At 45.0% G+C, this 24,029-nt stretch overlaps 1 protein-coding gene across 4 annotated transcripts in view; it reads left to right on the plus strand.

The window, feature by feature from the left end:
• Positions 1–24,029, plus strand: part of ca10a (carbonic anhydrase Xa) — a 314,149-nt gene that overhangs the window by 126,271 nt on the left and 163,849 nt on the right. For all 4 annotated transcript variants that reach the window (XM_031805092.1, XM_020461130.2, XM_031805093.1 and 1 more), the window contains exon 4: positions 17,740–17,882. In XM_031805092.1, coding sequence (XP_031660952.1) covers positions 17,740–17,882 — 143 coding nt within the window. The remainder of the gene's footprint in view (positions 1–17,739; positions 17,883–24,029) is intronic.

A 24,029-nucleotide genomic window follows, 5' to 3' on the forward strand; every position in this document is an offset into this window, starting at 1 on the left:
TGTCCATGCAAGTGTTGAATACAAATAGGCTTAATATTGTTGTTGATGCATGTCAGTGTTACTGCTAGGGCATTGAAAGTATTTAGCAAACAATTGACCGGATTGGGAAACACTGCCGTGGTCCAAGCTGCAGTGTGTGGGTGGGTGTGAGAGAACTGATGAGAGAGGTCTATGTGTTCCAGTCTTTCTGTCTTCCTGTCAATCTGAGTGGAGGATGCTGCTCTTATTGCCAGTGAAAAGGGTATACTTTAGGCTCTAATACCCACATCCCTTCATTAGGAGAGAAAGTGTGTGTGTGTGTGTGTGTGTGTGTGTGTGTGTGTGTGTGTGTGTGTGTGTGTGTGTGTGTGTGTGTGTGTGTGTGTGTGTGTGTGTGTGTGTGTGTGTGTGTGTGTGTGTGTGTGTGTGTGTGTGTGTACAAATGTGATCGTCCAAAAAAGTCCCCTGATTCACTCTCCAGTCTGTAACTCCATGTCACTAACTCTTCCCAATCACTGCCCACTGAAGTAGATAGAGGAGACAGACATTAGCTCTTATTAATATCTCTCCACTGAAAATTAGCCCTGAAAAAAATAGTACTGACCGCCATTGTGTGATACCATGTAAGTCCCTATATCAGGACATGAAAAGAGAAGTCAGGGATTTTATATTACAGAACCTTATCAGACTCTTAGCTCTTAGCCAAGAGATTAGTATGGTTCATTATTTCTTTCTTCCTGGGAAAAAAAAAACATTTTGGGAAATCCAGCTTCCTTTTTTAGGCCTATGCAGAGAATTGGAGGAAGGGAAAAAAAGAAAGAATAGAATTATAGCGCTAAAAGCTGGCTTTAGCCCAAATCTTTATTCCGGGATTTTTTTCCAGAGGACCTGTATGTACACTACAAAAGTTTTAGAACACCTACTCATTCAAGGGTTTATCTTTATTTTCCCTATTCTCTGCATTGAAGAATAATAGTGAAGACATCTAAACTATGAAATAACACATATGGAATCACGTAGTAACCAAAAAAGTGTCAAATAAATCAAAATATATTTTATATTTGAGAGTCAAATATTCTTCAAATAGCCACCCTTTGCCTTGATGACAGCTTTGCACATTTTTGGCATTCTCTCAACCAACTTCACCTGGAATGCTTTTCCAACAGTTTTTAAGGAGTTCCCACCTATGCTGAGCAGTTGATGGCTGCTTTTCCTTCACTCTGAGGTCCGACCCAAACTATCTCAATTTGGTTGAGGTTGGGGGATTGTAGAGGCCAGGTCATCTGATGCAGCACTCCATCACTCTCCTTCTTGGTAAAATAGCCCTTACACAGCCTGGTGGTACAAGCACTTCACTACACTCGCAATAACATCTAATAACAATGCGTATGTGACCAATGCAGTTTGAGATTTGATGTGTTGGGTCGTTGTCCTGTTGAAAAACAAATGATATACCCAATTAGACAAAACCAGATGAGATGGCATATCGCTGCAGAATGCTGTGGTAGCCATGCCTGTTAAGTGTGCCTCGGATTCTAAATAAATCACAGACAGTGTCACCAGCAAAGCACCCTCACACCATAACACCTCCTCCTCCATGCTTTACGGTGGGAAATACACATGCAGAGATCATCCGTTCACCCACACCACGTCTCACAAAGACATGGCGGTTGGAACCAAAAGTCTACAATTTGGACTCAAGACCAAAGGACAAATTTCCCCCAGTCTAATGTCCATTGCTCGTGTTTCTTGGCCCAAGCAAATCTCAAATCTCGTGGTTTCTTTGCAGCAATTCAACCATGAAGGCCAGATTCACTGCAGTCTCCTCTGAACAGTTGATGTTGAGATGTGTCTGTTACTTGAAATCTGTGAAGCATTTATTTGGGCTGCCATTTCTGAGGCTGGTAACTCTAATGAACTTATCCTCTGCAGCAGAGGTAACGCTGGGTCTTCCATTCCTGTGGCGGTCCTCATGAGAGCCAGTTTCATCATAGCGCTTGATGGTTTTTGCGACTGCACTTTCCCATATTGACTGACCTCCATGTCTTAAAGTAATGACGGACTGTCGTTTCTCTTTGCTTATTTGAGCTGTTCTTGCCATAATATGGACTTGTTCTTTTACCAAATAGGGCTATCTTCTGTATACCACCCCTACCTTGTCATAACAGAACTGATTGGCTCAAATGCATAAAAAATGAAATACATTCCACAAATTCACTTTTAAGAAGGCACACCTGTTAATTGAAATGCATTCCAGGTGACTAGCTCATGAATCTGGTTGAGAGAATGCCACGTTTGTGCAAAGCAGTCAACAAGGCAAAGGGTGGCTATTTGAAGGCTCTCAAATATATCATATATTTGGATTTGTTTAACACTTTTTTGGTTACTACATGTGTTATTTCATAGTTTACATGTCTCACTATTATTCTACAATGTAGACAATAGTGAAAATAAAGAAAAACCCTTGAATGCGTAGGTGTTCTAAAACATTTGACCAGTAGTGTACGTACATTTGATTAGTATACAATTTCCAGATCTGTGTCAGTGGATGTGGAGCTCAGCCCTAGACCAGCATGACGCTGGGTAAAAGAGATTATCCACACACGCAATAAAGCCTACATGCTTGGACATGCTTCAACATACTTTGGTAGACAGCAAGAGAGAAATAGCATGGTTAGAGAGGATTCTTCAGGCTAGAGGTCTGTGTAGGACTGATTTCTTTGTCCCGCTCCCGATCACACCAGCTGCTTTTCATACCACTCCCACTGGCTTTCTGTCAGACACCCACCCGCTCCCGCAAGAACTGGTCGTAAACCCAACCTCAGTCCCGCAATGATATTTTAGGCGTAAGCTATGTGACACAGCTAGCGTGCCAGCCATGGTACAAGCAATGTTTTTCCATATAGGCAATATCAAAATGTGCAAAAATAAATGAAGAGATAGGTATAATAATATGGGTCAGCAATGTTTTTTTTTTCAATGCACTGGAGTAAACTTTAGCCTAATTATATTTAGGAAGTACATTTCCTTGAAAGATAACTTCCCTGTGCTTTTCTACCCATGCATAGTCTACTCTTATTTAATTGAGACCACACGTGCACCTGATCGTATGGCTACTGAACTTGAAGCAGCAACAATGATGAGAGAGAACACTTGCACTCTGACCGCCCGCTCCCGCCTGCTGCTTGAAAAATCTCTGTCGGGACCTGCGGGTCCCACCAAGGTAGTAAAGCTGCTGTAAAATGGTGTGCTGCTATAGTACCGTGTTGGGCTGCAGTGACTGGAATTATCTATGGTTCTGAACAGTATGGGGCTGTAAGGGAGTGGTGCTGTACAGCTTGGCGTTCTAGTGAGTTGAGCTGTGGGGCTATCCAAGGTGGTGAGCAGTTTATTATCTAGGGACGGGTGAGTAGTTTTACCTGTCCCCCTATCACACTCCTTCCCATGATGTATCTGTCACTGTGTGTGTGTGTGTGTGTGTGTGTGTGTGTGTGTGTGTGTGTGTGTGTGTGTGTGTGTGTGTGTGTGTGTGCGTGCGTATGTACGCGTGGATGTGTGTGTGCGTGCGTGCTTGCGTATGTGCGCGTGGTTGTGTGTGTGTGTGCGTGCGTATGTGTGCGTGGTTGTGTGTGTATGCGTGTGTGCGTGCGTGCGTATGTGCGCATGGTTGTGTGTGTGTGTGTGTGCGTGCGTACGTGCGCGTGGTTGTGGGTGTGCGTGTGTGCATATGTGCGCATGGTTGTGTGTGTGCGTGCGTATGTGCGCGTGGTTGTGTGTGTGTGCGTGCGTATGTGCGCGTGGTTGTGTGTGTGTGTGTGCGTGCATGTGTATGTGCGCATGGTTGTGTGTGTGCGTGTGTGCGTGCGTGCGTGCATATGTGCGCGTGGTTGTGCGTGTGCGTGCGTGAGCGTGGTTGTGTGTGTGCGTGCGTGCGTATGTGCGCATGGTTGTGTATGTGCGTGTGTGCGTGCGTGCATGCGTATGTGCGCGTGGTTGTGTGTGTGCGTGTGTGCCTGCGTGCGTATGTGCGCGTGGTTGTGTGTGTGTGCATGTGTGCGTGCGTATGTGCTCGTGGTTGTGTGTGTGTGCGTGCGTGCGTATGTGTGCGTGGTTGTGTGTGTGCATATGTGCGCGTGGTTGTGTGTGTGGTTGTGTGTGTGCGTGCGTGCGTATGTGCACGTGGTTGTGTGTGTGCGTGCGTGCGTATGTGCACGTGGGTGTGTGCGTGCGTGCGTATGTGCACGTGGTTGTGTGTGTATGCGTGTGTGCGTGCGTATGTGCGCGTGGTTGTGTGTGTGTGTGCATGCGTGTGTGCGTGCGTGCGTATGTGCGCGTGGTTGTGTGTGTGCGTGTGTGCGTGTGGTTGTGCGTGTGCGTGCGTGAGCGTGGTTGTGTGTGTGCGTGCGTATGTGCGCATGGTTGTGTGTGCGCGTGGTTGTTTTACCTGTCCCCCTATCACACTCCTTCCCATGATGTACCTGTACCTGTGTGTGTGTGTGTGTGTGTGTGTGCGTATGTACGCGTGGATGTGTGTGTGCGTGCGTTCGTGCGTATGTGCGCGTGGTTGTGTGTGTGTGTGTGCGTGCGTATGTGCGCGTGGTTGTGTGTGTTTTCGTGTGTGCGTGCGTATGTGTGCATTGTTGTGTGTGTTTTGCGTGCGTGCGTAGGTGCGCGAGGTTGTGTGTGTGCGTATGTGTGTGTGTGTGTGTGTGCGTGCGTATGTGCGCGTGGTTGTGTGTGTGTGTGCGTGCGTGTGTATGTGCACGTGGTTGTGTGTGTGCGTGTGTGCGTGCGTGCGTGCGTATGTGCGCGTGGTTGTGCGTGTGTGTGCGTGAGCGTGGTTGTGTGTGTGCGTGCGTGCGTATGTGCGCATGGTTGCGTGTGTGCGTGCGTGCATGCGTATGTGCGCGTGGTTGTGTGTGTGCGTGTGTGCGTGCGTGCGTATGTGCGCGTGGTTGTGTGTGTGTGCATGTGTGCGTGCGTATGTGCTCGTGGTTGTGTGTGTGTGCGTGCGTGCGTATGTGTGCGTGGTTGTGTGTGTGCGTGCGTGCGTATGTGCACGTGGTTGTGTGTGTGCGTGCGTGCATATGTGCACGTGGGTGTGTGCGTGCGTGCGTATGTGCACGTGGTTGTGTGTGTATGCGTGTGTGCGTGCATATGTGCGCGTGGTTGTGTGTGTGCGTGTGTGCGTGTGGTTGTGCGTGTGCGTGCGTGAGCGTGGTTGTGTGTGTGCGTGCGTATGTGCGCATGGTTGTGTGTGTGCGTGCGTGCGTATGTGCGCGTGGTTGTGTGTGTGCGTGCGTATGTGCGCATGGTTGTGTGTGTGCGTGCGTGCGTGCGTATGTGCGCGTGGTTGTGTGTGTGCGTGCGTATGTGTGCGTGGTTGTGTGTGTGCGTGCGTGCGTATGTGCGCGTGGTTGTGTGTGTGGTTGTGTGTATGTGCACGTGGTTGTGTGTGTGCGTGCATGCGTATGTGCGCGAGGTTGTGTGTGTGCATGCCATGTGCGTGAGGTTGTGTGTGTGTGCGTGCGTGCGTATGTGCGCGTGGTTGTGGGTGTGCGTATGTGCGCATGGTTGTGTGTGTGCGTGCGTATGTGCGCGTGGTTGTGTGTGTGTGCGTGCGTATGTGCGCGTGGTTATGTGTGTGCGTGCGTGCGTTTGTGCGCATGGTTGTGTGTGTGCGTGCGTGCGTGCATATGTGCGCATGGTTGTGTGTGTGTGCGTGCGTGCATATGTGCGCATGGTTGTGTTTGTGCGTGCGTGCGTATGTGCGCGTGGTTGTGTGCGTGCGTGCATATGTGCGCGTGGTTGTGTGTGTGTGTGCGTGCGTATGTGCGCGTTGTTGTGTGTGTGCGTGCGTATGTGCGCATGGTTGTGTGTGTGCATGTGTGCGTGCGTGCGTGCGTGCGTATGTGCGCGTGGTTGTGTGTGTGCGTGCGTGTGTATGTGCGTGTGGTTGTGTGTGTGCGTGCGTATGTGCGCATGGTTGTGTGTGTGCGTGTGTGCGTGCGTGCGTATGTGCGCGTGGTTGTGTGTGTGCGTGCGTGTGTATGTGCGTGTGGTTGTGTGTGTGCGTGCGTATGTGCGCGTGGTTGTGTGTGTGCGTGCGCGTGTATGTGCGCGTGGTTGTGTGTGTGCGTGCGTGTGTATGTGCGCGTGGTTGTGTGTGTGCGTGTGTGTAAAAGTGATCCTCCAAAAAAAGTCTCTTGATTTCCTCTCCTTTAACTCCATGTCACTAACTCTTCCCAATCACTGCCCACTGAAGTAGATAGAGGAGACAGACATTAGCTCTTATTAATATCTCTCCACTGAAGATTAGCCCTGAAAAAAATAGTACTGACCGCCATTGTGTGATACCATGTAAGTCCCTATTTCAGGACATGAAAAGAGAAGTCAGGGATTTCTATTAGCGAACCTTATCAGACTCTTAGCTCTTAGCCAAGAGATTAGCATGGTTCATTTTTTCTTTCTGCTTGGATTTTTTGGGGGGGGGGATCCAGCTTCCTGTTTTAGTCCAATGAAGAGAACTGGGAAAAAATACAAACTTGAATTACAGAGCTAAAAGTTGCCTTTAGCCCAAATCTTTTTTCCAGGCTTTTTCCCAGAAGACCTGTATGTACGTACATTTGACTTATAGACAATTTTAAGACCTGGGTCAGATCTGTGTCAGTGTATCTGCAGGTTATATTAAAGTTCTATAGAGGTGGAACTCAGCCATAGACCAGCATGACCCTGGGTAATAAAGCCTACATGCTTGGACATGCTTGAACATGCTTTTGTAGACAGCAAGAGAGAAAGTGCATGTTTACGGAGGATTCATCAGGCCACCAAGGGAGGAGAGCTGCTGTGAATTGGTCTGCTGCTATAGTGTGGGGATGCAGTGACTGGAGCTTTGAGTGGATCTGCCCATGGTTCTGACAAGTGTGGCGCTGTAGGAAATGGAGCTGTCCATGGTTCTGACCAATGTACGACCAGTGTGGGGCTATAGGAAATGGAGCTGCCCATGGTTCTGAATAGCATGGCACTGTACGAAATGGAGCTGTCCATGGTTCTGAAGAGTGTGGCGCTGTAGGGAGGGGTGCTTTCCATGGTGCTGAGCAGTGGTGCTGTGCAAGCCTCAAACCCTGTGGTCCCAGGATCTCACTCCCTCAAAACGATAATGTTTGTTATTGGGCCCCAGTGGCCCTTGTTGGCAACCGGCAAGTTAAATATGCAGACCCTGTGAGTGCATGTGTGTTTGTGTGTGTGAGAGAGAATGCCTGTGTGTGTGCGCGCGCACGCGCGCTTGCTTATGTCCCTGTGCATGTGCGTGTGTGTGTCTCTCTCTACACTAGCCGCCAGGTTGTATATCCAGGTCCATTAACAACGTGACAGGAGGGGTTAGCTTGATGGACATGTTTATTGTTCCTCTGACAAGCAAAGCTAATGAGCCCCACAGAGCAGTGCTATAGGCCGGCAGCATTACACTAGCATCAGAGGACGAGCACCAACATCACCTACTGTCACTGGCCATTTAGAGTAGGGCCACACACACACACACGTGCACACACACATGCACACACACACACACACACACACACACACACACACACACACACACACACACACTCACACTCACACACCTGAGGTATTTACCTTTGTCATGATGGCAGGCCAATGATTTACCGTCCCCTCCGCTTACCGTCAGCTAGTGGCGCCAGCGCTAGCTCCGTTAGCCATAATGATACAGCTGATACAAGCAGTCTATTGATGATCTGGACTAATGAGTGTGTGTGAAAGTAAAGGCACTGACTGGCTAATGGGTTAGCTGTCAGTGTACTGCCATCAGAGTACTGCTACTCATTCATGTCCTCCCCCTACATCCTCAGATGTTCCTTAAGAGTTCAATTTGTATTGAATATTGAATAAAGGTTGCCATAGCAAAATGCCTAGACGTGCTGTACAACATCAGATACATTTCAATTCATGTAGTGCTGCAAGAAGATCTCACAGTTTTACCGATTTGACTTCAGATTTGGACATTTGACTTCTTTGGGATAGGGGGTGGTATTTTGACAATTGTTTTGACAATTTTTAATGTAACTGGGACCTTTTGGAGTGCCAACAGAAGGCATATATTTCATATATTGTATCGCTATTTCTGACTTTCGTGTTGCAACTCCCTGGTTGAAAATGAGTTATGCATTTGTGTGCTGGGCGCTGTCCTTGCATAATCTCATGGTTTGCTTTCGCCTTAAAGCCTTTTTGAAATCTGACAAGGCGGCTGTTAAGATGTATTTTGATGTATTGCACTTGTGATTTCATGAAAGTTTAATATTTATAGTAATTTATTTTGAATTTGGCGGTCTGCAATTTCACCGGAAGTTGTCGAAATGGGACGCTAGCGTCCCACCGATCTGCAAGACGTTTTAACCAGTTTTCTCCTAATGTCAACATTTCTCAGTGTAGGTTTTTGATAGGGTTAAAACATTCTTTCCGACCGGTTACGTTAAAAAGGGCCAACGTTGGCAAGGGGCATGGCATTGGGCGCATTCAGCGTGGCTGAATTAAAATAAAATAGTAATTAGGCCTACATTTAATTATTTTTATAATTATTATAAATTTTTTTGCATTTTAAGCCAATTTCCTGCAATTCTCTGAATTTTTCCATGCAGCCGAGATACATTTTTGTAGCTTTATAGCTAATTTCCTGCAATTCTGCACATTTTGCCATGGAAGCTGAGAGAACATTTTGCATTTAAAAAAAAATATTTTCCTGCAATTCTATGCAGTTTGCCATATGTGTTCTTTGGCTCAAATTTAATAACAAAATAAATACTGTTAAATCATTGTTTTTGGACTGTTCAATTCCCCTGACTGTTTAGATTTTATTTTGGTGATTGTTAGTTCTCAATGATTATACTATTACATCAAAATGTAGGCCCATTGTCTTTCTACATACTTTACATTTGATTTTAGTCTTTTAGTTTATACTGAAAGCTTTTTTCCATCCATTTTTGGACGTAGACAGTTTGGATAAACAAATCCCTGAAGGGTTAATGTTTGGGAAAGGGTTAAAAAATGTTGTAAAAATGTAGGTACTTACCAGAAAAGTATCTTTGGCTGTGTTTTAACTCCCTGTTTTCTGAGTCACCTGGTGACTGCACTGTAGACAGGATTTCAATATTGTATTCCTTCCGTGGCACCCGGTCAGGATTTGAACAGCAACGAACCCTCTCCGCAAAATGTCCTCCATCTTGTGAGCAGGATGGGGAGCAGAGAGAGGCGGTGTTTCAAGTGGAGAGCCAGAGGAATTTTGACATTCTCTTTAATGCTACTCCCAGACACTCATTACCATAACGGTTCTTGCATAATGGTTCTTTGCAGTTCAGAAAAGGGTTCTTTCTTCTTTTAGTTATAACTCAAATGTATTTAGGGGTGTGGTTTGCTCAAATCCCTTTTTGTGAAACAATGAGTGAGTGTCATTCCAGTTGATCTAATCTGTTGTGTTTTTTGATTACATGTTAAACGTGACTATGGACAGTGACAGTGTCTTGTGAGAGACTCAAGTACAGTATGGCCTTGTATCAATTGAGAACTGTTGCCAAAATCAGTGGTTCTCAATTCTATCCTTGACTTCTAGGTGTTCCAGAGTTAGAACACCTAATTCAACATGTCAATTTAAACAATAATAACACCTATGGTATTTTAACAATATAATATGGCTAACCAGAATAAAAACCTCTGAATGGTTCTTCGAAAGGATATACAAAGAACCTTTGACATGAACGAAGGTTCTTTATAGAACCATTCTCCATAAAGGGACTATAAATAACCATTCAAAAAAATTCTAGAGCATAAAAAGGGTTGTAACCATAGCGTAAACACTTTTGGGTGCAATGTATAGTATGTACAGATAGGTGTAATCTAGAGCCAAGCATGTTGATTTTTAATCCCAGGATATCCTGCTATTGACAAACTTGAATTATGCAACAGAACGTGACAACAACTGTAATTAATGAGGCAGTCCAGACAGCACCGGTGAGTGCAGGTAGGCCTAGACAGAGCAAGTTATTGGTGGTTCCATCCCTTTATGTTACTTTATTCATATTTGCAAAAATACACCCACATATTTATGCAAATTAGACACCTATCATGTTCTTTATTTTTTAACACAAAACTATACCTGATACCATTAGAAAATGTATATATGCATTCTAAGAAAATAAAAGTGAAATTTGACAGTAAATTGTAAACACGAATTCCCACCAAAATCCCTGAAATCCATTAATTATTTGTCCCGGCCAATAAAATGTTTTATCTGCTATAATTCAGTACATCTGATGGATTTAAACAATTATACAAGTTTGGAGTATCTTCATCCATTATCCAACTGTTGCATTTAGTAGAATAAAAAATAAATACTTTTAACAATTTTGATGAACGTTGGCACTGTATAAATGATGTGTGTGTGTGGGTATAGTCTCTGTGTATGTCTTTACTTACAGCACCATCCTCTAATGCACTCTCCTCCAGGCAGGGCTTTACTGGTTTCTGTTGTCCATGGTAGAGGAGGGTCTAATTGTGTAGTGTCTCCTCTCTTCTCAGACCCCCGAGGCCCAGAGCTCTGCCCTGATCTCAACCCTCCTCATCCCCAAATAAAACCACCGGGACGGCCCAGAGTCAACGCATAACCCTGTTCCTTCCAGGGCTGCTGTCACCTTAATTAGCCTGCATACACAGCTGAGAAACTACACAAAGTACATGTTATCTATTGGTGGATAGGTGGTGGTTTACAGGTGGGCTGATTGGTGATTATCTGACTGAAGGAGGAAAGGAAGGAGGGAGAGGAGAGGAGGGAAGGAGGGAAAGAAGCAAAAGTGAGAGGAAATGATTGTATGGAAGGCAATGAAGAACGGAAGGATTATATGCCTCGCTATATGATTATGTGAGTTAATTATCGAATCAACTGTCACGAAATCCTATTATTCTCTCCATACCAAAATCACACATAAAGGATCAAAGTAAAAGCACAGGGTGAGTCCTTATAGAGCTATTGAATAATGAATGATAAAGCTCCTAAAGATAACTTCCGAAGATAAGTCCGCATTTACGTAGGTTATCCCTGGCCAAATCTTCATTCCGTCGTGTTCAGTCGTCTGAAAAAGGTGAAGTTATCGACAGGTCCTAGAGAACTGGCCGACGCATCCCCTCTCCCTCCACACATCACAGCACCTACAGTATGTTCCATCCAGCGGCTAAAGGCCAGCTCATAAATATCCCTGTCCTCTTTTACAGCTTGCCAATAAGAAATGAAAGTGAGGTTAATATGCGGCAACAGACGGCCTGATATATGGGAGGTAGGGGCTATAGGAAGGCAGCGAAGCCAGTGAAGGGTCCTGTTGGGCTATTGACACGGCTGCTTGTGCCTATGTTCAAGGGTGTCGGGTGTCCCCTGCCCTGGTAACCACTTGCATGGATCAATGGATTGATCACGTACACTCACTCCACACATGGATTTCCTGTCATTTCTCGGGAAGGATTTAGCATCTGGAGCGTGGTTTCCGCCCACTTCCTCCCCTTCTCTCCCTCTCCCTCTCTCATCCTCCCTCTCTGAGTCTCACAGGAAAGACATTACTGCCAATTCAATAGTACCTTAAACAAGAGATGACTCTCCAACTCTCTAATGTATTTTCATTGTGTCGTTTTCCCCTCTTCCCCCTCCTGGCAATTTTGCAGGCTGGAGTAATTTGGTTTTGACAGCAGGGCTGGGTTGTAGTGTGTGTCTGTGTGTGTAGTATATTGGACAGCAGGTGGTTTCGTTGACTGGTGAAAGATGGCTGGGCTGCAGAGTGTGTAGTGGAAATGCTCATATTTAATTCACACCATGCTAAACCACTCTTACAGACAAACTACAGAAGTTTCACTAAACACTGTCCAGTCCGAGTCCAAAGGGTGTTCAGTGAGTTGAGCAGGTGCAGGAGAAGCCGTTTCAGTGAACCACTCTGGAGTTGTACACGGGCTTTAGCTCAGCCAACGCTGCCAATGCTGTCTTGTCAGCCAACATTGTCTTGATTCACACATATGTCCTGGGTTTGATACTTGAACACTCTTACGGGTATAGTTGTGCCTAGGGCTGTGGCGGTCACGGAATTTGGAATGACAGTTATTGGTCAGCCTAATGACAGGAAATCCGTTATAATCGTTTAAATTGCAAAAACAACACCAAAAAACTGAGGAAGTGGGGTGTTACCTAGGTAACCAAAGACTCGTTTGCACTCTGCTTGTTTCAGCAATTAGCAACACCGTTTCATCATGTAAAGAGTCCATGTAACCGCAGAAACGGACTCAACCACACAAATGCCCGGCCGTACCTCTTCAGTCAGCTGTTTGTTCCACAAACAAAACAAACCCTGGTTATGACGGTTATTTTATTTTCATGACGGTCTTCATCCATAATCGCCTGTTACACAACTATACTGTAATTGTGCCAGCCCTAGTTGTGCCACCATAAATAACATGTCAACCCTCCACCACTCTCCTCTTTTCAAGTTTCTGAACATGACAACATGACGCCAGTGACCAACAGCTGCTGTACTGTATGTTTGGAAACTTTCCAAGATACACATGGAAAGTTCCTTTTCACCATGAGACATCAAAAATGTCAAATTCAGCACCACCTTTTTTCCAAAGACACGAGGAGAATCGTAGCCATGATGTATTGCTGCTCTATCAGATTTGATACTGAGCAATGTGAGTGGTCCCTCGAAGGCAGTGGTTACCAACCAATCGATTGTGATGGACTGGTCGATCTCCCAAGGCATTCCTGGTTGATCCCCAAACATTTTGAACTCTTTCACGTGTCTGAGGGTAGAGCTCCGCCTACACGGCAAGCCCAGACACCAAATCCAGTGCAGCTATAGGCCTACAGCTGGCCAATCAGATATCTCAGATCACTGTGTCTGCACAGTTTCCTCAAGCCGTTAACTCGAACGCATAGCAAAGTTGATACTGAGATTTAAAGTCTTGAACAACCATGACTAGAGAGAGACTCAAGCAATACAGCAAAGAGCTGCTGTTTTTATGTGTAAGTTCATGTTTAAATTGTTATTCATCCCTGTCAACACTTTGTCAACACCTTTGTAACCCATAAAATGTGTGTTCTCCCTACTTCCACTCACGCTACAACCAGCACTGCAGCTGCAATGAATGAGTAGCAAAAGTGTTTCGATACGCTCGTGTTGTTATTATTAGAGCCTTGAGTCTTTTTTAATATCGGGGAAAATGTCACTTTCTCTAGTCATAGGAGTAATAACATGAATTGGTGTATGAGGCAGAAATAATGCAGTGCGACTTGAGTTTTGCCATCTGCTGGAAGACTGTGTTCTCTTTTCCTTAGAGGAGAGAAGGAAGGCAGCCTGCCCGCTGCTCCCTCCGCTCAGACGGATGTTCAGATGTCGGCCATCAGTCCAGCAAAAATAGAAAAGAAGCACTATTATGCTCACTTAGCTGTGCCTCATAAGTAATACAACATAATTGTCTATTACCAGTGTGATCATATACCTAATAAAAAATATATAGAGTTGAAGTCGGAAGTTTACATACACTTAGGTTGGAGTCATTAAAACACATTTTTCAACCATTCCATACATTTCTTGTTAACAAACTATAGTTTTGGCACAAATTACACAAATGACTTGTGTGCATGACACAAGTAATTTTTCCAACAATTGTTTACAGACAGATTATTTCACTCCACTCCGATCCTGGCAAACCATTTCTGTATGGACCCTGCTTTGTGCACGTGGGCATTGTCATGCTGAAACAGGAAAAGGCCTTCCTCAAACTGTTGCCACAACGTTGGAAGCACAGAATCGTCTAGAATATCATTGTATGCTGTAGCATTGAGATTTCCCTTCATTTCCCTAAGGGGCCTAGCCCGTGATTATGAAGAACAGCCCCAGACCATTATTCCTCCTCCACCAAACTTTACAGTTGGCACTATGCATTGAGACAGGTACCGATGGCGGCAAGCTTTCCACCACTCCAGCTGACGTTTGGCATTGCGCATGGTGATCTTAGGCTGCTCGGCCATTGAAACCCATTTCATGAGGCTCCAGACGAACAGTTCTTGTGCCGACGTTGCTTCCGGAGTCAATTTGGAACTCAATACTCTGCAGTCCCCTTCTGTGAGCTTGTGTGAACTACCACTTCACAGCTGAGCCGTTGTTGCTCCTTGACATTTTTACTTCACAATAACAGGATTTACAATTGACCTTGGAAGTTCTAGCAGGGCAAAAACTTGACAAACGGACTTATTGGAAAGGTGGCATCCTATGACGGTGCCATGTTGAAAGTCACTGAGCTCTTCCATACGGGCCCATGTTTCCCTATGGAGATTGCATGGCTGTGTGCTCGATTGTATACACCTGTCAGCAATGGGTGTGGCTGAATCCACTAATTTGAAGGGGTGTCCACATACTTATGTGGTGTATATGGGAATTTCCAATAGTGGAATTCACAGAGTAAAAATAATATTTCTACTGCCTTGTGGAGTTCCTTATGTGATTCTAAATGGAATCCTGGCTGTGATTCTAAGCGGAAATGTGTTAATCCATGTGAAATGCTAGAAACGATGAAGACATCCTTCCCTCTGCACAGGATGAGAGTTCCTGCCGTCAGTGGCCAAGTCTTATATAAGACATCAGTGGGGAGAAAGAGAAAGAGATAGCGAGGGAGGGGGAGAGATGTAGAGAGAGGGACAGAGAGACAGAGAGATTAATATAGAGATAGCACTTTCCCTGTAGTGTCATCCTCTCACTGTGTCCTGCCAGTCTTACGACAGTGCATAGAAGTGCTATCTGATGATGCTAGAGTTTGCTAACTTTGTTCTGATTAAGCCTGGATGACGTAACTGCTCATATCCATTTGCTGCTTGGGGTTCTTCTAGGTGACCTACATACATCCTCAAAAAGTTCTACAGCTGCACCATTGAGAGCATCTTGGCTGGCTGCATCACTGCTTGCCTTGGTATGGCAACAGCATTGCCTTGGATCGCATGGCACTACAAAGGATGGTACAGACAGCCCAGTACATCACTGGGGTCCAACTCCCTGCCATCCAGGACCTCTATATCGGACGGTGTGAAAGGAAGGTCCGGAAGTTTTTGACAATGAGGACCTTTATCTACTTCCCCAAAGTCAGATGACCTCGTGGATACCGTTTTTATGTCTCTGCTTGCGGTTTGAAGGAAGTAGCTAACTGGCGCTGGCATAATTGCTAAATAGTATTAGCGCAATAACTGGAAGTTTATGGGTATCGGAAAGCATGCTAGCAGATACCCATAGACTTCCAGTCTTTGTGCCAATGCTAGTTAGCATTGGCTCACGAAACTACCTCTAACTTCCTTCATACTGGACACAGAGAAATGGTATCCACAAGTTCATTTAACTCTGGCGAAGTTGCCAAAATCCCCAAATATCCCTTCAAAGACTCCAGCCACCCAAGAAATAGACTGTTCTCTCTGCTTCCGCACGGCAAGCGCTACCGGTGCATCAAGTCTGACACCAACAGGCTCCTGAACAGCTTCTATCCCCAAGCCATAAGACTGCTAAATAGCCAACAAACTGGCTCCACAGACTATCTGAGTTGACCCTAGATACAGGACGCTAGATACAGGACGCACACACACACACGCACACACACGCATGCACGCATGCACGCACACACACACGCACACACACACACACACACACACACACACACACACACACACACACACACACACATTCATCATACACAATATTTATTTTATTTTTTATTTTACCTTTATTTAACCAGGTAGGCAAGTTGAGAACAAGTTCTCATTTACAATTGCGACCTGGCCAAGATAAAGCAAAGCAGTTCGACAGATAAAACGACACAGAGTTACACATGGAGTAAAAACAAACATACAGTCAATAATGCAGTATAAACAAGTCTATATACAATGTGAGCAAATGAGGTGAGAAGGGAGGTAAAGGCAAAAAAAGGCCATGATGGCAAAGTAAATACAATATAGCAAGTAAAATACTGGAATGGTAGTTTTGCAATGGAAGAATGTGCAAAGTAGAAATAAAAAAATAATGGGGTGCAAAGGAGCAAAATAAATAAATAAATAAAAATTAAATACAGTTGGGAAAGAGGTAGTTGTTTGGGCTAAATTTTAGGTGGGCTATGTACAGGTGCAGTAATCTGTGAGCTGCTCTGACAGTTGGTGCTTAAAGCTAGTGAGGGAGATAAGTGTTTCCAGTTTCAGAGATTTTTGTAGTTCGTTCCAGTCATTGGCAGCAGAGAACTGGAAGGAGAGGCGGCCAAAGAAAGAATTGGTCTTGGGGGTGACTAGAGAGATATACCTGCTGGAGCGTGTGCTACAGGTGGGAGATGCTATGGTGACCAGCGAGCTGAGATAAGGGGGGACTTTACCTAGCAGGGTCTTGTAGATGACATGGAGCCAGTGGGTTTGGCGACGAGTATGAAGCGAGGGCCAGCCAACGAGAGCGTACAGGTCGCAATGGTGGGTAGTATATGGGGCTTTGGTGATAAAACGGATTGCACTGTGATAGACTGCATCCAATTTGTTGAGTAGGGTATTGGAGGCTATTTTGTAAATGACATCGCCAAAGTCGAGGATTGGTAGGATGGTCAGTTTTACAAGGGTATGTTTGGCAGCATGAGTGAAGGATGCTTTGTTGCGAAATAGGAAGCCAATTCTAGATTTAACTTTGGATTGGAGATGTTTGATATGGGTCTGGAAGGAGAGTTTACAGTCTAACCAGACACCTAAGTATTTGTAGTTGTCCACGTATTCTAAGTCAGAGCCGTCCAGAGTAGTGATGTTGGACAGGCGGGTAGGTGCAGGTAGCGATCGGTTGAAGAGCATGCATTTAGTTTTACTTGTATTTAAGAGCAATTGGAGGCCACGGAAGGAGAGTTGTATGGCATTGAAGCTTGCCTGGAGGGTTGTTAACACAGTGTCCAAAGAAGGGCCGGAAGTATACAGAATGGTGTCGTCTGCGTATAGGTGGATCAGGGACTCACCAGCAGCAAGAGCGACATGAGCAAGAGCAATATGCTCCTGCTACTCTGTTTATCATACATCATGATAGCTAGTCACCTTACCCCTATACTGCACATATCTATCTATACCACTCCAGTATCCCTCCACATTGTAAATATGGTATTGGAACTGACCCTGTATATAGCTTCTTCCTTTCTCGTGTTCTTCTTATTTCTTATTTGAATTTCTCATGTTTTTGTTCGATCTTATGTTATTTTCTGTCCTATATAGATATTGATTTCTGCATTGGGTTTAGAGCTTGCAAGAAAGGCATTTCACTGTACTTGTGCACGTGACATTAAAACTTGAAACTTGATAGTTCAAACACGACTGTGTGTGTGTGTGTGTGTTTGTTTGTGTGTGTTCGTTTGTGTTTGTGTGTTTTGTGTGTGTGTCTTTGTGTGTGTACTAACTTATCGTGTCCCTATTACATGTGTAATCTACGCTCTCCCATATGACCGATAATTTACTTCACATCACCATAGAGTAGCCCTAACAAAGACACAACAAAACCCTCCTTAGCTCTTATCTCTTTTGCAACACATGCTAACCGTTTTGTGTTGCACCTCTTTGTATTTCAATGCCATTGTTTAGTACACATGCTAACCGCTTCTGCCCTATTGCATCACCATCGTTAGCAACACATGCTAAACGTTTTGTCTCTACTTCTTTGTGTGTTGCAGTGCCGTCATTCTGGGGGCTAGTGAACTCAGCTTGGAACCTGTGCTCCGTGGGGAAGAGGCAGTCTCCCGTCAACATCGAGACCAGCCACATGATCTTTGACCCCTTCCTCACGCCCATCCGGCTCAACACGGGAGGACGCAAGGTAAACAAACACTCAACAATGGTACTCTCAGAGTGTGTACCAAATTGCACCCTCTTCCTATATTCCTATACAGTGTACTACTTTTGACCAGGGCCTGAGTCCGAAATGGCACCCTATTCCCTATATAGTGCACTGGTCAAAAGTAGTGCTTTACATCCATAATAGGGTGCTATTTCAGACCCAGCATTATTGTCTGGGGTGATGGATGTCGCTGCATTGTCGGTTCCTCACTGCTTTGTTTGGGAAGCCTGGAGTTTGTGGGACTATTGTGTGGTTCTATAATGCTGTTGTATGGTTTGTTAGGCAACTAGCCATGTACAGATCTCTGATCAATGTTGCTGGCTTAAACGCTTCACTTTTTTTTATCCCGGTGAACAAAGTCGGTTGTTTGTCACAGTTTCATTTTTTACAGAGACAGATGGCATTGGATCAACTCTACTTTGTCTGGATATTACCATAATACATATTGGTTCACACACGCAACACAAACACAGTAATATGTTACCGGAAAAGAGACCTATACAGGACAAAATATATATTTTATATGAAATGCGTTGTGAGGGAGAACCACAAAACGGCGTAAACACAAACACACATACACAGACACATGAATTAGCCACATAGATATATATTTTCTTATATTTAATTTGATTTATTTCACCTTTATTTAACCAGGTCGGCCAGTTGAGAACAAGTTCTCATTTACAACTGCGACCTGGCCAAGATAAAGCAAAGCAGTGCGACAAAAACAACAACACAGAGTTACACATAAACAAACGTACAGTCAATAACACAATACAGTGATCAGTAAGCTGCTCTGACAGCTGACGCTTAAAGTTAGAGAGAGAGATATAAGACTCCAGTGTCATTGATTTTTGCAATTCGTTCCAGTCATTGGCAGCAGAGGACTGGAAGGAAAGTGTTGGCTTTTGGGATGACCAGTGAAATATACCTGCTGGAGTGCGTACTATGGGTGGGTGTTGCTATGGTGACCAGTGAGCTGAGATGAGGCGGAGCTTTACCTAACAAAGACTTATAGATGACCTGGAGCCAGTGGGTTCGGCGATGAATATGTAGTGAGGGCTAGCCAACAAGAGCATACAGGTCGCAGTGGTGGGTAGTACATTTAAAAAACATTTTTTTACCTTTATTTAACTAGGCAAGTCAGTTAAGAACAAATTCTTATTTTCAATGACGGCCTAGGAACAGTGGGTTAACTGCCTTTTCAGGGGCAAAACGACAGATTTATACCTTGTGAGCTCAGGGGTTTGAACTTGCCATCTTCCGGTTACTAGTCCAACGCTCTAACCACTAGGCTACCCTGCCTCCCCGTACATGGGGCTTTGGTGACAAAACGGATGGCACTGTGATAGACTACATCCAGTTCGCTGAGTAGAGTGTTGTAGGCTATTTTGTAAATTACATCGCCGAAGTCAAGGATGGGTAGGATAGTCAGTTTTACGAGAGTATGTTTGGCAGCATGAGTGAAGGAGGCTTTGTTGCGAAATAGGAAGCCGATTCTAGATATCATTTTGGATTGGAGATGCTTGGTGTGAGTCTGGAAGGAGAGTTTACAGTCTAAACAGACAACTACACTAGGTATTTGTAGTTGTCCACATATTCTAGGTCAGAACCGTCCAGAGTAGTGATACTAGTCGGGCGAGGGTGCGGGCAGCAATCAGTTGAAGAGCATGCCACGGAAGTTGTATGGCGTTGAAGCTTGTTTTGGAGGTTTGTTAGCACAGTGTCCAAAGAAGGGCCAGATGTATACAGAATTGTGTCGTCTGCGTAGAGGTGGATCAGAGAATCACCAGCAGCAAGAGCAACATCATTGATAAATACAGAGAAAAGAGTACAACCGAGAATTGAACCCTGTGGCACCCCCATAGAGACTGCCAGAGGTCCGGACAACAGGCCCCCCTGATTTGACACAGATCTCTGTCTGAGAAGTAGTTGGTAAACCAGGTGAGGCAGTCATTTGAGAAGCCAAGGCTATTGAGTCTGCCGATAAGAATGCGGTGATGACATAGTCGAAAGCCTTGGTCGATGACGACGGCTGCACAGTACTGTCTTTTATCGATGGCGGTTATGATATCATTTAGGACCTTGAGCGTGGCTGAGGTGCACCCATGACCAGCTCAGAAACCAGATTGCATAGTGGAGAAGGTACGGTGGGATTCTAAATGGTTGGTGATCTGTTTGTTAATTTGGCTTTCGAAGATTTTAGAAAGGCAGGGCAGGATGGATATAGGTCTATAACAGTTTAGGTCTAGAATGTCTCCCCCTTTGAAGAGGGGGTTGACCGCGGCAGCTTTCCAATCTTTGAGGATCTCAGACGATACGAAAGAAAGTTTGAATAGGCTAGTAATAGGGGTTGCAACAATTGTGGCGGATAGCCCAGCTGTGGTTGTGATTGTCTAGCCCAGCTGATTTGTAGGGACACAGATTTTGCAGCTCTTTCAGAACAACAGCTGTCTGGATTTGGGTGAAGGAGAAGCGGGGGGGCGTGGGCAAGTTGTTGCAGGTGGTGCTGAGATGTTGGCCAGGGTAGGGGTAGCCAGGTGCATGGCCAGCCGTAGAAAAATGCTTATTGAAATTCTCGATTATCGTACATTTATCGGTGGTGACAGTGTTTCCTAACCCCAGTGCAGTGGGCAGCTGGGAGGAGGTGCTGTTTTTCTCCATGGACTTTACAGTGTCCCAAAACTTTTTGGAATTAGTGCTACAGGAAACACATCTCTGTTTGAAAAAGCTAGCCTTAGCTTTCCTACCTGACTGAGTATATTGGTTCCTGATGTCCTTGAAAAGTTGCATATCGCTGGGGCTATTCGATGCTAATGCAGAACACCACAGGATGTTTTTGTGCTGGTCCAGAGCAGTAGTCAAGTCTAGGGTGAACCAAGGGCTTTATCTGTTAGTTCTAAAAAAAATATATAGGGTATGCTTATTTAAGATGGTGAGGAAAGCACTTTTGAAGAGCAACCAGGCGTCCTCTACAGACGGGATGAGGACAATATCCTTCCAGGATACTCGGGCCAGGTCGATTAGAAAGGCCTGCTCACTGAAGGGTTTTAGGGAGCATTTGACAGTGATGAGGGGTGGTCGTTTGACCGTGTACCCATTACGCACACAGGCATTGAGGCAGTGATCGCTGAGATCCTGGTTGAAGGCAGCAGAGGTGTATTTAGAAGGCAATTTGGTCAGGATGATAGGGTGCTCATGGTTGCGGATTTAGGGTTGTACCTGGTAGGTTCCTTGATAATTTGTGTGAGATTGAGGGCATCTAGCTTAAATTGTAGGATGACCGGGGTGTTAAGCATGTCCCAGTTTAGGTCAACTAATAGTATGAATTCTGAAGATAGATGGGGGGCGATCAACTCACATATGGTGTCTACGGCACAGCTGGGGGCTGAGGGGTGTCTATAGCAAGTGGCAACTGTGATAGACTTGTTTCTAGAGAGGTGGATCTTTCAAAGTAGAAGCTCAAATTATTTGGTCACAGACCTGGATAGTATGACAGAACTCTGCAGGCTATCTCTGCAGTAGATTGCAACTTCGCCCTATTTGGCAGTTCTATCTTGTCGGAAAATGTTATAGTTAGGTATGGACATTTCTGGATTTTTGGTGGACTTTCTAAGCTAGGATTCAGACACGGCTAGGCCATCCGGGTTGGCGGAGTGTGCTAAAGCAGTGAATAAAACAAACTTAGGGAGGAGGCTTCTAATGTTAACATTCATGAAACCAAGGCTTTTACGGTTACAGAAGGGAACAAATGAGAGCGCCTGGGGAATGGGAGTGATGCTGGGGGCTGCAGGGCCTGAGTTAACCTCTACATCACCAGAGGAACAGAGGAGGAGTAGGATAAGGGTACGGCTAAAGGCTATAAGAACTGGTTGTCTAGTGCGTTCGGAACAGAGAGTAAAAGGAGCAGATTTCAGGGTGAACGGTGATGACTGCTAGCAGTGGCTAACTGACTACTAGCTAGTAGCTAGTAGTAGATACCATAGCGTACCGACAACAGTAGCGCAGCGTTGTATCTAAATGCATACCCTGCCATATGATAACAGCAATTGGGAGGTGGGTGCAGATGGGCTGTGTTCCAGAGCTCATGGTTGCATGTAGAGATGATTACTATGATGAGGGTGTGTTTACATGCCAGGGGTTGGTACAGGGTTACCCCAGGGCAGTGGCAGGAGCTGCAGGGGCATGGGCACCCATACAGATTAGGCCAATGGCATGAGAGAAATCCACAATTACTCTGTTTAACTGGAGAAAGATAAATAGTAGACAGTAGAGGAGGGCGAGAAAGAAAGAGACATGGAGATAGATAAAAGAGCCCTGAGGGACAACTGTAATCAGATTCAGTGGCTAAACAATGCTATTACCTCTGTCATTATTGTTGGGAATGTAACTCGCATGCATTTGAGTTTTAGATGTTTTGAAATGGCACCAGGAACTTCTATTAGGGAAAGGGGGATATCTAGTCAGTTATACAACTGAAATGTGTCTTCCGCATTTAACCCAACCCCTCTGAATCAGAGAGGTGCAGAGGGCTGCCTTAATCAACATATTCAGCACCCAGGAAACAGTGAGTTAAATGCCTTTCTCAGGGGTAGAACGACAGATGTTGACCTTGTCAGCTCAGGGATTCGATCCAGCAACCTTTCGGTTAACTGGCCCAAAGCCTCTACCCGTCAGGCTACCTGCCATACTACCCATCTGTGGGTTCGGTTCAGATAAAGGTGAGTTTTGTATTACATTTGAAGCAGCACACAGGGCAAAGATATGGTGATGTAGACCCTGGTAGTTACTGCTCTTGTCAAACATGAGCCCTTTTGGCAGCTATGTGCATTTAGCTGATTCCTGTTGTTACAGAAGTTCCTTCCTCTATGAACCATTTTAAACTCCAGTGGAACTTTTTCATTCATCAAAGTCAAAGAAAGTTTTCAGAGACACAGAGAAGTGAAAAGTAATTTAGGACTTTGTTGTCTCCGCCTGTTAATGTTCTCTGTTGTGTCTCCATCTCTCGAAGCATCAGAGCTGTCTGCAATGGAACAGTCTACTTCACATTGTCAATGCTGCTGAACACACACAACTCTCGCTCTTTCTTTTCTTAAGGAAAAGATTATCCCTCTGATTGCATGGTCAGTCATGAGGCGAGATGGAGAGACGTAGAGAGAGAAAGAGGAAAGAGAGAGAGAGAGAGAGAGAGAGAGAGAGAGAGAGAGAGAGAGAGAGAAGGAGACAGACAGACAGACAGACAGACAGACAGACAGACAGACAGACAGACAGACAGACAGACAGACAGACAGACAGACAGACAGACAGACAGACAGACAGACAGACAGACAGACAGACAGACAGACAGACAGACAGACAGACAGACAGACAGACAGGTTAGAGAGCGAGAATGCAAACAAGAAAGAGAGAGAATGAAAAAGAGAGATAAAAAGGTGTGTCCAATAATGTCAAACCCAATCTCCCTTTCCCTTCTCTTATTTCTCCTCCCCAGTACCAAAGTGATTCAATTCATTTGAAACCTCTTCAAATAATTGTGGCTCATCTACGCAGAGCAAATATTCAATTAATACCGACAATTTAAACAGTGTGATTCCTCCAGTCCGACGCACATGACCTTGATGCATGTCTCCCCTCCATTAATTATGCCTTCCATTCAGGGGTCCTCTCATTTCCTTTAACTATTCATTAGGTAGAGATACGGACAGAGCAGTGGAGGAGAGCGACCCATCAGGGAGTCAGAGATGAAGTTAAATCTTCTCTCCCTCTCATCTTTCTGTCTTTATCTCTTTGTCTCTCTCTCTCACTGTCTCACTATCTTACCCTCCTTATAGTATCTGTCTTTAACTCTCTCTCTCTCTCTCCTGAATCAGTGAAGTGGAGGATTATATGCGGAGAAACCAAATGGTTAGTCCTCTTTTGACTTTGCTTTCGTTATTTTTCCACCAAGACATCTGTGAATAATCTATTTGTGGTGTGAAATGGGCCCCGCTTCTCAGTTTTACATTAGGGACACATTTGCCTGTCTGTTCTCCAGGCTTTGAAGTCAAACGTGATCTTTTGTGAACGTGTGTTGTGTTACTTTAGTAATCAGTTTCTGGCAGGTGGCTGTGGCTTTTTTGAGAAGCT

This window comes from Oncorhynchus kisutch, linkage group LG25 (genome assembly GCF_002021735.2).
Source record: "Oncorhynchus kisutch isolate 150728-3 linkage group LG25, Okis_V2, whole genome shotgun sequence".
Taxonomy (NCBI): Eukaryota; Metazoa; Chordata; class Actinopteri; order Salmoniformes; family Salmonidae; genus Oncorhynchus; species Oncorhynchus kisutch.